The sequence below is a fragment of the Hyla sarda genome, chromosome 6 (assembly GCF_029499605.1).
Source record: "Hyla sarda isolate aHylSar1 chromosome 6, aHylSar1.hap1, whole genome shotgun sequence".
Taxonomy (NCBI): Eukaryota; Metazoa; Chordata; class Amphibia; order Anura; family Hylidae; genus Hyla; species Hyla sarda.
This window is the reverse complement of record NC_079194.1, coordinates 230,671,457-230,684,948: the sequence shown is the minus strand read 5'-3', so window position 1 is coordinate 230,684,948 and position 13,492 is coordinate 230,671,457. Positions and strand designations below refer to the sequence as shown.

The 13,492-nt window shown below is 47.5% G+C and overlaps 1 protein-coding gene across 3 annotated transcripts in view; it reads right to left on the bottom strand.

Moving 5' to 3' along the window:
* The window catches only part of KIF18A (kinesin family member 18A), a 141,620-nt gene that overhangs the window by 73,275 nt on the left and 54,853 nt on the right, over positions 1-13,492 (bottom strand). For all 3 annotated transcript variants that reach the window (XM_056526678.1, XM_056526677.1, XM_056526679.1), the window contains 2 exons: positions 12,824-12,981; positions 9,652-9,756 (listed from right to left, as the gene is read on the bottom strand). In XM_056526678.1, coding sequence (XP_056382653.1) covers positions 9,652-9,756; positions 12,824-12,981 — 263 coding nt within the window. The remainder of the gene's footprint in view (positions 1-9,651; positions 9,757-12,823; positions 12,982-13,492) is intronic.

The following is a 13,492-nucleotide window of genomic DNA, read 5'->3' as shown; positions in this document are numbered from 1 at the left end:
ATTACTGTCCCTCCCCAATCTCTAAGATATAGAAATCCCTCAGGGAAAAAGGTGCTCATAAAACTTAACTTTTACTATTGTAGTTAAAAAATACAGCAAGAATATAGTGGATACCAAGAATAAGTAGATTTTTTTATGCTTACCGTAAAATCTCTTTCTCGGAGGATCCATTGGGGGACACAGACCGTGGGTATATGCTCTTGCTGCTAGGAGGCGCTGACACTAGGCAAACAAAAAAAAAAGTTTGGCTCCTCCCGGAAGGCTATACACCGCATACTGGCCCTGAGCTCATCAGTTTAGTCTCAAAGCAATAGGAGGCAAAAAAAGAGAAAAAAAACAGCAAAAGTCCGAGAGAAACAGACAAAAGAAAAAACCCTGAATCACCTCTCGGACAGAACAAACGAAAAACTCTACCCAAACTATGGGTGGGCGCTATGTCCCCCAATGGATCCTCCAAGAAAGAGATTTTACAGTAAGCATAAAAAAATCTACTTTTCTCGGTCGGAAACCATTGGGGGACACAGACCGTGGGACGTACCAAAGCAGTCCCCGGGGTGGGGAGAAAAAATACTCAACCCAAAATCAAGCAGAGGAGGATGCTACTGCCGCCTGCAACACCTTGCGACCCAAACTAGCATCAGCCGACGCAAAAGTATGTACTTGATAGAACTTTGCAAATGTATGCAAAGACGACCAGGTGGCCACCTTACAGACTTGCAGGGCCGAAGCCCTATAATGGAGAGCCCAAGAAGCTCCAACACAACGCGTGGATTGCGCCGTCACCCGAAAGGGTGGTACCTTGGCCTTGCGGGGGTATGATTCCGAAATGGCCGAGCGAATCCACCAAGCAATGGTCGCTTTGGAAGCCGGAAGACCCTTAAGACTATCCTCAGGAATCACGAAAAAGGAGTCCCCCTGGCGAAAAGAGGAGGTGACCGACAGATAAATCCGGACTGCCCGGACCACGTCAAGCGCGTGAAGAGAACGCTCCTTGGCATTGGCAGAAGGACAAAAGGAAGGAAGAACGAGCTCCTCATTGACATGAAAAGAGGTACCTTGAACAGGAAGGAGGGAGGTGGGCGGAAGACCACCTTATCCTGATGAAGCACCAAAAGGGGGGAACTGCAGGAAAGTGACGCCAGTTCCGAAACCCTCCGGATCGAAGTGATGGCAATGAGAAAAGCGACCTTCCACGAGAGAATACGAAGGGAGACATCCCTAAGAGGCTCGAAAGGAGCCTCCCTCAAGGCTTCAAGCATCAGATTGAGATCCCACAGAGGTGTGGGAGACCGAAAAGGAGGAGCCATGCGGGCCACACCCTGTAAAAAGGTGCGGACATGGGAATTAGAGGCCAACTGCCATTGGAAAAGGATAGAGAGAGCAGACACCTGACCCTTAAGAGAACATAGGGTCAAATGTTGATCCAGCCCTGCCTGAAGAAAGGCAATAAGACGTGGAAGGGAAAAAATAACCGGAGAAAAGTCTTGCTCCTCGTACCACCGAAAATAAGCCTTCCAGGAGCGGTGGTAAATCCTGGCCGAGGAAGGTTTGCGTGCCCGAAGCATGGTACGAATAAGCCCCTCAGAAAACCCGCGGGCCTTTCAACCGCCACGCCGTCAAATGCAGCGACAGTAAATTAGGGTGGCAAAGGGGACCTTGAGTAAAATATGCGGAGAGAAAAAACACAGAAGTGGCGCCTTGATGGTGCCTTTACCTTTCTAGTTATAGGAGGTAAGGGGGGGGGGTTTAGCGGGGAAGGATAGGGAGATTTTTTGCTCACCTTTCAGAGTTGTGCTGCATAACAGGCACAACTCTGCGATGCGTATAGGCTGGTATGCGGCAAGGTTCCGGGGCCGCTGACTGCTGGATCTGCTGGCTGATGTTCTTGCTTGTCTCCGGTGCTGCGGGGTGTCACCCGGTGCCGGTGATGTGGAGCGCTGCTTTTGTGGAGTAGACACCGTCCGCTGGTGTACTCCAGATGTTCAGATGTGATCCGCTTGGCAGAGTCGGCAGATGCGGTCAGCTGGATGATCCCCTCGATGTGTGCTGGTACCTTGCGGCCAGTGCGCAGTGGAGATCGGGGTGAGCAGTCGGGTGCCACTATCCTTTAAGTCCTGATGGTGTGGTGAGGAAAAGAGCCTTAGGTTGGTGAACGGGAGCAGCTTTCTGCCGAGACCACTGGCAGGCGGTGGTAATAGTACAGGAGCAGGTTGCGGGAGATCCCACACAGGGATTTATCACAGAAAAACCTTGGCGTGTGAAAGCGCTTCTCCGTTGCAAAAAATAAGGTTGCTGGAAACTTCTTGGATAAGAAGGGGGGGGGGGGGGGGGGGATTTATTGACGGTTGGGTTTACAGAAATAAAGAACACAAAAAGTAAAAAATAATAAATATAAAGCAAACAGGATTGGACAACGCGTTTCAAAAGGGTATCCCTTTCTTCTTCAGGTCTCGGGGGACCTTGAAAGAGAAGATCGGGACGAAGAGGTAGGCGCAGCGGCACGTCGGCGGCCAGTCGGACCACATCTGCGTACCACGCGCGTCTGCTCCAGTCTGGGGCCACCAGAATGGCAGAGACTCCCTCCGCCTTGAGTTTCCTCACAACCCTGGGCAGGAGGGGAAGAGGCAGAAACAGATAAGGGAGTCGGAAGGACGCCCACGGGATGACCAGAGCATCTGACGCCAGGGCCAGAGGATCCCTCGATTTTGCTACAAAGAGGGGAACCTTCCTGTTGAGGCGAGATGCGAAGAGATCCACATCCGGGGTCCCCCAACGATCGCAAATCTATGAAAACACCTCCAGGTGGAGAGACCACTCCCCCGGATCAAGCGAGGAGCGACTGAGAAAGTCCGCTTCCCAATTGTCCACGCCCGGGATGTGGATCGCCGACAGAGCAGGGACCCGAGCCTCGTCCCAGAGGAGAATCTTGGAGACCTCCTCCATTGCCGAACGACTCCGGGTGCCGTCGTATTGTCCGACTGAACCCGGACCGGTTGACCCTGAAGGAGACGTTCCCAATGGAGGAGGCAAAGGAAGATTGCCCGAAGCTCGAGAATATTGATGGGGAGACGGGTTTCCCCGGGAGACCAGTGACCCTGGACCGTCATGTCCCGAAAAACCCTTCCCCAACCCATGAGGCTCGCGTCGGTGGTGACGATCTGCCACTGAAGGGGAAGAAAAGACTTCCCCAGCAGAAGAAGGGGAGAGTGGAGCCACCAAAGAAGGGACTGACGTACTGCCAGAGGCAGGAGAATTCTGCGATCGCGGGACAGAGGGGACTTGTTCCACCTGCCCAGAATGGCCAGTTGGAGGGAACGGTAATGAAATTGGGCGAAGGGGACTGCTTCCATGGCAGCCACCATACGACCCAGGACTTCCATGCAGAAGCGAATCGGAACCAGGATGGGGCATCGCCGACGACGGACCCCCACCTGCAGAGAGCGCCTCTTGTCCAAGGGAAGACGGACCCGGGCTACTGCGGTGTCGAAAAGGAGCTCCAGAAAAATCAGGGACTGGGAGGGGAGCAGATGCGACTTCTCCCACTTGATGACCCAGCCGAAAGAGGACAGGGTGTGCAGTGTGATCTGCAGGCTCTCCAAATTCTCGGACCGAGAGGGAGCCTTGATTAGGAGGTCATCCAGGTAGGGGAGGATGGAGATCCCCCGGCTGCGAAGGATGGCAATGACCGCCGCCATGACCTTGGTAAAGACCCTGGGAGCCGTGGCTAGACCAAACGGGAGCACCACAAACTGAAAATGACCCTCCGGCACCGCGAAACGAAGGAAACGCTGATGCGCTGGGAAGATCGGAATATGGAGATAGGCATCTCGGATATCCACCGAAGAAAGAAACACGCCCTGGTCCATGGAGGCCACCACAGACCGGAGGGACTCCATCCGAAAATGACGGAGGCGCAGATGGCGATTGAGCAACTTGAGGTCCAGAATGGGACGGACCGAGCCCTCTTTCTTGGGAACGACGAAGAGATTGGAATAGAACCCTGATCCGCGTTCCCCCTGTGGAACCGGCACTATCACTCCTTTGGAGAGAATGCAGAGCAGTCTGAAAAGCCGCCGCCAAGGAAGGGGACTGAGGAGGGCGGGATTGAAAGAAACGGTGTCTTGGGAGAGAAGAGAATTCTATGCGGTAGCCTCCTGAAATAACATCTCGCACCCAGGCATCCTGGACTTGAGACAGCCATATGTCCTGGAAAAGAGACAGCCGCCCTCCCACCCCAGCACACGACTCGGGTGGGGGCGCCCCTTCAGGAAGAGGCAGGCTTACGGGTACCCGATTTGGCAGTGAAACCTTCAGATCGGTTGCCCGACTTCCCTGATGGATGTGCCCTGAAAGAGGGTGCTCTACGAAGAGGAGGCTGCGCCTGCTTGGCTGGACAACCCGAAGCCGTTGACCGAAAGGACCGAAAAGAAGTCGACTTCCGGCAAGGCTCCGAGCCTTTTCTGTGGAAGCAGAGAACTCTTACCTCCCGTAGCTTCAGAAATAATTTCATCCAAACGTTTTCCGAAGAGGCGGGAACCGGAGAAGGGTAGTTCCGTCAGGGACCTCTTCGACGCAGCGTCGGCGTCCCACGCTTTCAACCACATGGTGCGACGAATCGCAACCAAGTTGGCCGAGGCAAATGCCGAGCAGCGAGCGGAATCCAAAGTGGCTGAACAAAGGAAATTGCCAGCTTGGGAGAGCTGGAGAGCCGCTTCTGCCAGTTCTTCCCTGGAAATTCCAGCAAGGGCCCCCTGGCGGAGCTGAGACGCCCAAACCGACACCACCTTGGCCACCCAAGTGGAGGCAAAAGTGGGGAGTAATGAGGACCCAACAGCTTCAAATGCGGACTTCGCCAGATTTTCCATTTTCTTGTCCTCCGGATCCTTAAGAGACGCTGCATCCACAAGGGGCAGCGCAGTGGACTTGGACAGGCGGGAGACCGGTGGGTCAACCTGAGGCGGAACCGTCCACTTTGTAATTAGGTCCTGAGGGAAGGGAAAACGTGTTTGCACCTTCTTGATACCCTGAAAACGCCTCACAGGGTGTTTCCAAGCAGCGTCCAGCATGGCGTCAAACTCTGCATGAGAGCTAAACGCCTTGGGTGCACGTCGTGATCGGCGAAAGGAGACTTCTGGATCAGGATCCGAAGCTCCAGGGTCCTCCAGATGAAAGGTGTCCCTTATGGCTGACACTAAACTGTCCACCACATCGGACTTAGATTACTTGTAGAGTAATCCTCATGATCCGAGACGGAATCCGAACCTTCTTCCACCACTTCCACCGAGGAACGGGAGTCCACGGAGGCAGCCCTCGCCGGGGGTGAGGGAGACCTAGGATTAGAGGACGGAGACCTAAAACGCCGACCCGGAGAACGACCCCTAGAAACTGGGGTACGCCCTAGGGCCGGGGAGAGGGGCTGCGAAACGAAGGGTCGCCCTGGGCCTGCTCCCGTGAGGAGCCAGAGGAAGCTACCTTAGTGCGCATAGAAGCGCGGAAAAAAGGCGGTTCCGGGGAAACAGAGCGCGAGCCCCTAGAGCCTCGCAGTGATGACCTTTCCAAGGCGAAGCCACCGACTTGGAGACCTTAGCCAATTCAGAAATCGACCGGGAAAGGGAAGAAACCCACTCTGGAGGCGGGGGCGGTTCCCACGCATTCCGCTGAAGCCTCAGGGGCTCCAGAAACGGACGGCGAAGACAGTTTGGAGGAGCAGGCGGAACAGGAAGGTTCAGTAGAACCCACTGGAAATTTGGACTTACAACCCACACATGCATAGTAGGTGACTAGAGCCGTCGCCTGTCTGGGCGGTGGGTTGGGTCTGGGGTCGGACATAGCTGGTAGCTAGGGACAGCAGAAAAAAAACTAGAGCAATCTCACCCGGTCTGTGTCCCAGTTCTGGATAAGCAGAGGCAGTCCCTCGTATCTCCTGCGTGAGGTAACCAGAAGGAGAGAGAGAGAGAGAGAGAGAGAGAGAGAGAGAGAGAGAGAGAGAGAGAGAGGGGGGGGGGTGGCACAGATTCCAGGGGTCTCCAGAGGTTTGAAGCCCCCTAGGAACAATAAAAAGGAGTGCCCCTGGCCCCTGTAATAGACACCCCAGGTAATGGGGCTGAGGGGAACAAACATACTCACCTAGCACCATACTCACCTGAAGAAGTCTTCCACCTGAAGATATCTTCAGCCAGACTTATGGATGCCTGCATCACGTCATGCTGCTACAGACCAGGACGAGCAGGGAATATAGGGGGACCTGGACCCAAACGGTACTACCCCAGATGCTGGCCGTTGGCGGGAAGGTGTTAACGGTGCATTTGTAAATTATGTCCCGTGCCCCTTAGCAGCATATGGGGGAAAAGATAGCGCCATGCTCCTGAACCCCCACCTAAAAACTGTGAAAAAATAAAATGAATGAAAGAAACTAAACAGTCCTTAACTATAAAATAAGAAAAAGAGAACACCAGGTCTGGAGAAATCCAGACCTGTGTCTTGCCTCCTAGGACACTAAGCTTAAGGGTACGTTCCCACACGGCGTATTTTGCTGCGTATTTGGTGCTGTGTATTTTCCTACCCATTGACTTCAACAGAGAAAATAAAATACGCAGCAGCAAATACGCTGTGTGGGAATGTACCCTTAAACTCATGAGCTCAGGGCCAGTAGTCGGGGTATAGCCTGCCGGGAGGAGCCGAACTTTTTTTTTTTGTTTGCCTAGTGTCAGCGCCTCCTAGCGGCAAGAGCATTTACCCAAGCTCTGTGTTCCCCAATGGTTTCCGACTGAGAAATAGTTATTTATGACCTATATATAAAAGGACAAACAGTCCACCTAAATAGTAGTTACTGCAAGTGGCCCACGTTTGACGGCCAACCTGTCTCTACTACAAAGAGTAACGGGGTCAACCATGTATACATTAAAATGGTTAAATTAGATGTTCACCAGTTGCATGACTCAAATTCATATGCATTTAACAGTGACAAAATTCACACATTAATCCCACTCCCGACGCATTTCTGCAGGCGTGTAAATTAGAATGCATAATACGCTTGCTTCCTCAGGGGAAGCACTAAGGGACCCGTGTCAGAATAACACAACTTTTATAACCATATATACATTCACCAAGAATTGACCTGTTTATAGAATAAACTCCTAGTTAAATGTCTGGTGATAGAACCCAAAATAAGAACAACAATAAGTATGAAGGTAGCGTCACTATGTTATCTCTTAAATGGTAAATGTGTCATATTGCTGGGGTTCCAATGGCTGGTATTATAGACCCCGGAGCCCTAGGTGTAGATGCTACAGTTAGATGATCAGTTTTCAGATGCCGCAGCAGCAGCGTTCCCGCTGTGTTGGCCGGGATCGCATGCTCAATCTCTACAGGATACTTCATTCTTATGGTGAAGTGTCTGGCTACATGGTTAACCTAAGTCTGAAGCTATGCCTCTGAACCTCCCTCCGTCCTTGACTTCTCTCCTTAGGGCTAATTATTCCATTACGTGGTCTCCCCTGGCTTTGAAACATTTAAGGGTCCTTTTGACTCCCCGCTACACTTCCCTCTATTCTACTAATTTCCTCCCCCATTTTCCGAGAGCTAAGGGCCCTTATGGAGAAACGGAGGTCTCAATATATATATCTTTTTTCGTCCGTATTGCGGCGGTAAAGATGAGCATACTCCCTAAAGTGCTGAATTTTTTTCAGACCCTACCTGTGCATGTTCCCCTTTCAGCCATTCGCTCTTTCCAATCGGGGATCTTTCGATTTCTCTGGGACGCTAAACATTATCGCCTCCTGATGTCGGTGATGATAGCTAGTCGATCGATTGGGGGGGATTGGCTGTCCCTGATAAGTATTATTGGGCTTCTCATCTGTGCCATGTGGCTGCTTGGTCTTCCTATCATGCTTATAGCCAGTGGATGGAGCTGGAGAAGCTGTGGCTAGCACCGGTCCATCCAAACACTCTTCTTTTGGACTGTCTCCCCTCCTGCCACATTTTAGGGCCCCCTTTTAGCTATCGTGATTTTCTCTCGTTATGTATGGGGTTATTGTTCACGGAAGTTTAAGCTCTTTTCCTCCTCCTCTCCTTTACATTCCTTTCTTTACCACCCTGACTTCCCCTCTGGTCTAACTTCGAGTATGGTGCGGGAATTGGGTTCTAGGGGTCTTTTCTGCTGGGCTGACGTTGTGGACCCTCTATCTCGCACTCTTCTGCCTTTTGACCGGCTCATCTCTTGCACTGGCCTTTCCTCCTCCGAGCAGCTTCATTATCTTCAACGTAACCATTCTTTGTCCTTTAAACTGGGTTCGGCTGCTGTGTCTCTGCCCACAGGATTTGAGTGGCTATGTCGTCAGGGCCCGCAGGCGAAGGGGTTGCCCTCTGATATATATTCCTTGATTAATGTCCCTTCTGACGGTGCAGCCCAGACTCATTGTTACATGAGCCGCTGGGAGGAAGTTTTGAATGCTACCCTATCCCTCCCTGGAGGATCATCTGGGAGAGAGCCTCTAAGGCTTCCATATGTACAGTTTATAAGGAGAACCAGTTTAAAATGATTATGGGATGTATCATATGCCGGAGTTGTTCAATAGGCTTAACTCGACTATCCCCCCCTCAGTGCTGGCATTGTGGAGTGGGTCTGGGGTCTGTCTATGATATCTTTTGGTCTTGTCCACTTACTTTAGATTACTGGATGGGAGTACAGCATTTAATTAGTGAAGTTTTGAACAAGGTTGTCCCCTTAGACCCTGAGATTTATCTACTACATCTTTTTTATAGGGCTCTGTGTAAACGATCCTTTAAGCTGTTTATGCATATAGTTTTAGCGGCTAAGACCCCTATTGCCAAATACTGGAAAAGCACTCTGCCTCCCTCGGTGGTTGCTCTCTGGCCCATATTCGTGAAATACGCTCTCAAGTCTCTTACTGCTTCTGTGAACAACTGCATTCCTTTATTTCTGTCTGGGAGCCATGGGATCGCTTCTCTGATAGTCAACCTCCTTGAGCTCTCTCGTTTTTTCCTTTTCCCCCTTCTTATTCTTCTTGCTCTCCCTTTCTTTTTCTCCCCCCCCCCCACCTGTATTTTTGTGGTCGTGTTTTTTGGTGTTCATGTTGATTCTTGTTTTATTGTCTGATTTTTTTTTTTTTTGAGGGTCAGGCTGGTTTTATTGCATATGGACTAATGCATCTACTGTTTAATTTTGCCAATGGTGTACCAGCTGATATGTCATTCTGTTGTGTTCTTAATCGCTTTTTGGGACTCTGTTGACCCAGCTTGTCATGTGCTCTCTTGTTCTTATTTTGTTTTCATGAAAATTTCAATAAAAATGTACAATTAAAAAGGGAAAAAAAAAAGTTTGAGGCTTTGGCTTGTTTCTCTCTCCTTTTAGAGAGTGCATGCAGTTTTTGAACTGAGCGAGGATATGTATGGGGAGTTTCTCACTTTCCACCTCTCCTGCTTGAAAAAAGTACAGGGATAGGCTTCCAGTGCTAAGCCCAGTTTTCAAACCCACACCTGGGTCCTGACAGTCATTTATGCTAGTACTGATATATTGATTTGCATATTTTATATTCCCTGTTATCTGAAAAATAGTGTCTGCAGCTCATATTAAATTAAGATTTCACATTGCCTTTAAAAAGGTTTTATCTTGTCTAAATAAACACAGACCTGATGTAAGGTTAATCCTTGGACCACTACTCCTTTCTGAGCATCTTCTCGCACAGCTAGAGAACCCGAATTTCCAAGAAGGTCACGGATTTGCTCGTTGTACACCTAGGAAGGCAAATTCAGAACGGAATTTACTATGCAGAGTATCATGAAAATGTACTACTTGAGGAAACTGCTTAGAGGACTGTTATATTTGTATCATTTTCATGCGCTGACATGGCTTTTGGCATTTTGGTGTTTGTGTCAAATAATAATTCTGGTTTGTAAGTCTCCTCGACCCGGACACACACCAGGTGCTTTGCCACTGTAGGGCCAGTGATTATGCTTCTAGTAATTCTAACTTAGCATCTGCAGCACTGTTTGATATTCCCCCCAGGACTAACAATATCCTCCATCCTAGCTTATATGGCTGTGGTTAAGTACCATTGGGGTCTCCCTATTGGTGCTGATGTGGCAGGTTTTCATGGCTATCTGATGCCTGTTGCTCTCATTTATTGTGGTCTGTATGACGAATATTATTACACTTTTTATTTTGGCTCTCCATATTGGTTGGCTGCATACCTGCATTCTGTTTTCCCTAAGGAAGACCTTACATCGGTGACTACAGGACGCTCAAATAGAAAAGCGTGGGTCAAGAGTTTTCCTATGCATACTTTCTTCCTTTACTTTAATTATGTAAAAATATATTTTGACTTATGGGAGCTTTCTGTATATAAACTAGTCTGTTTGACTTGGCACAAATTATGACAAATTGACAGGCAAACTTTTTTGGTTATTTTTGTGAGCACTTTTTAGATTTTAATTTTTTTTTGCACATAAGGGATTTACTAATTGTGTATTTAGTTTATTAGACAATTTTTATTAACAATGCTAAAAGTTATGTTTTAATACAGTATCTGAGTCCTAGTGACATGCTATTAAAATTAAAAAGGTACTCCAGTGAAAAACTTTTTTTTATTTTATTTTTTTAAATCAACCGGTTTTAAATCAACCGGTGCCAGAAAGTTAAACAGATTTGTAAAATACTTCTATTGGGAATTTGTGAGTTATATAAATGAGAATCAATTGAATCTCAAATTTACTGCATCTTTCTCACGATTGAATATTCCATTTCTAGATGTCAGATTTTCCACAGATGGACAGCATGTTGTTTCCTCTCCATTTCGTAAAGATATTGCAGGTAACACTATTCTGCAGGCAACATCTTGCCATCCCCATCATGTTACGGCTAATATACCGTATGGGGAGTGGTGTAGATTGCGGCGAAACTGCACTAGGAATGATACATACGAGGTGGAGTCTGAACAACTACATAACAGACTGAGAGACAGGGGCTATGATGACAAAACACTTAAGCTAGCCAAGAATAGGGCAGACAGACTAAGTAGAGAGTCACTTATCATACACACAGACAAACGTAAGGAGACACATAAAAGTGGGGAATCTGTTCCATTTTTCATTACCCAGTATAGTAGACAGTATAACCAAATAGGACGGATTATGAAGAAATATCTTCCTATTTTGTATCAGGATCCGATCCTGGGAAAAATTACGTCTTCAGGGTTTAAAATGGTCTCTAAACGAGGCCCCTCTCTGGGTAACAGATTGTCACCTAGTATGTTCGGTACTAGTGTTACCCCTAGCAATCCAACCTGGCTCCACAGTCCAGGCAACTGGAAATGCGGCCACAACACGTGTGTCACCTGCAGACACATGCATGTATCGAGGGATTTCAGGTCATACAGTAATAACCAACAATATAGTATTAAAGAATACATTAACTGTAATTCGAAATATGTGGTATATTTGGCCTCCTGTGAGACATGCATGTGCCAATACGTAGGCTGTACATCCACACCATTGAAAGTAAGAATTAGACGACATCTGTCTGACTGCTCAAATTTACAATTTAATATCTCAGCATTATCTAAACATTTCAGGGATATACATCAGGGCAATACAGAGTCCTTTAGAGTGGTAGGAATAGAACGTGTTAAGAGGATGTCACGAGGTGGTGATTTGAGGAGATCTCTCCTGAACCGGGAGTCCTATTGGATTTTCTTACTGGGCACCCGGCAACCAGCTGGACTTAATTTAAGACATGATCTTATTCTTACGTATTGATATGCCCTTTCTTTTCCTTTTTTCTACGCTGTGCGTCCATGACATGGGACTCAGATACCAATTGCAACATTATTTAGCATAGTCATCATATTGTTGCATTGGGTTTAATAATCTGGGGTTCCATGACATGGTTGCACAGGGTGAACCACAGCATATGGAGATAACATTTTATAAGTCACTTTCAATACCAGATTATCTATCCATTTATGTTGTAACTAGTTTTGAAAAGATATTGTTACCATGTCTACTTCTTTGCCTCCATATATGTAAAATTTATAAATATTTGTAATCCAGTTCCATGTTTTACTTCTATCTGCTGAGGCAGTCACATGACTAATTGTTATACTATAAATAGTTTTACCTTTGGGTTTGTTTTATGCCATGACTAAGGGTCTTGTTACCTGAAACGCGTAGGCTTACGCTCTGTCCTGTTCACGTATCTGTTTTTATGCCAATAAACACTATTGCTACGGACATCGAGTGCTGGACGTTCTCTTCAAAGTGGCATTATAGACTTCTATTAAGAAGGGGTAACAGAAGATCCATGTTGTTTTCACCAAACACAGGATCCATGCTGTTTTCACCAAACAGCCACAAAACCAGAAATAATCTGACTGATTCACACAGAACAAGAGCTTAGAGGTGTACTCCGGTGGAAAACAAATGTTTTCAAATCAACTGGTGGCAGAAAGTTAAAAAGATGTATACATTACTTCTATTTAAAAAATCTTAATCCTTCCAGTACTTATCAGCTGATGTCCAGAACAGTAAAGATTTGCTATGGGGATTTGCTCCTACTCTGGACAGTTCCTGACATGGAAAGAGGTGTCAGCAGAGAGCACTGTGGTCAGACAGAAAAGAATAATACAACTTCCTCTGTAGTATACAGCAGCTGATAAGTACAGGAAGTTTTAAGATTTTTAAACAGAAGTAGTTTACAAATCTGTTTAACTTTTTGGCATCCGTTTGTTTAAAAAAATGTTTTTCCACTGGAGTACCCCTTTAATGCAAGAGAGAAAGATTGCAAGATAGTAAAAACGATACACACCTCCAGGTAAGAGACAGCAACGTTGCAAAGTTTTTCGTCTTTCATGCTGTCTATTCGGTTGTACAGATCCATCATTGTGAGATACATCACCCCAGGTTGTCCAGGGGAACCCAGCATTGTGTGCGTTTTGCCTGCTCCTGTGGCCCCATACGCCAAAACTAACAAGACAAAGATAAAAACTGACAACACTCTACATGTAATACAATAATAATATCATATATTTACAAGAGGACATTACGATGGAAGTGGAGGAAGGAAAGGTAGTACCTTTTTATGTAGGTAGATCACTAGAGGTATACTTTAAAAGAAACACTAAAGAAATATAGGTAAAAGGTATAATCTTGTCTCCTAAGAAGACGAGACTTAAAAGGGAACCTGTCAGGACCCCAAAGCTCAGTATGCCATCCGAAGAACCTTGTAGTGTAAGGGCACTGGACATTGAGCCTATTCTCACTACCAGGTAAGTAGTCCTTGAGGCAGAGCCACAGCGCATGTAGCCACAGTGCCCCTCACAGTTACCCATACTTTATTGACACACTTAGTGCAAGGTTTTGCATGAAGTGTCCAGCACTCAGTGTGTCAATCAAGTGTGAGTGGCTGGCAGAAGGGAGAGGGAAGTGTGAGTACATGCGCTGCGGTTCCGCCTCCACGACTACTTACTTGACTATA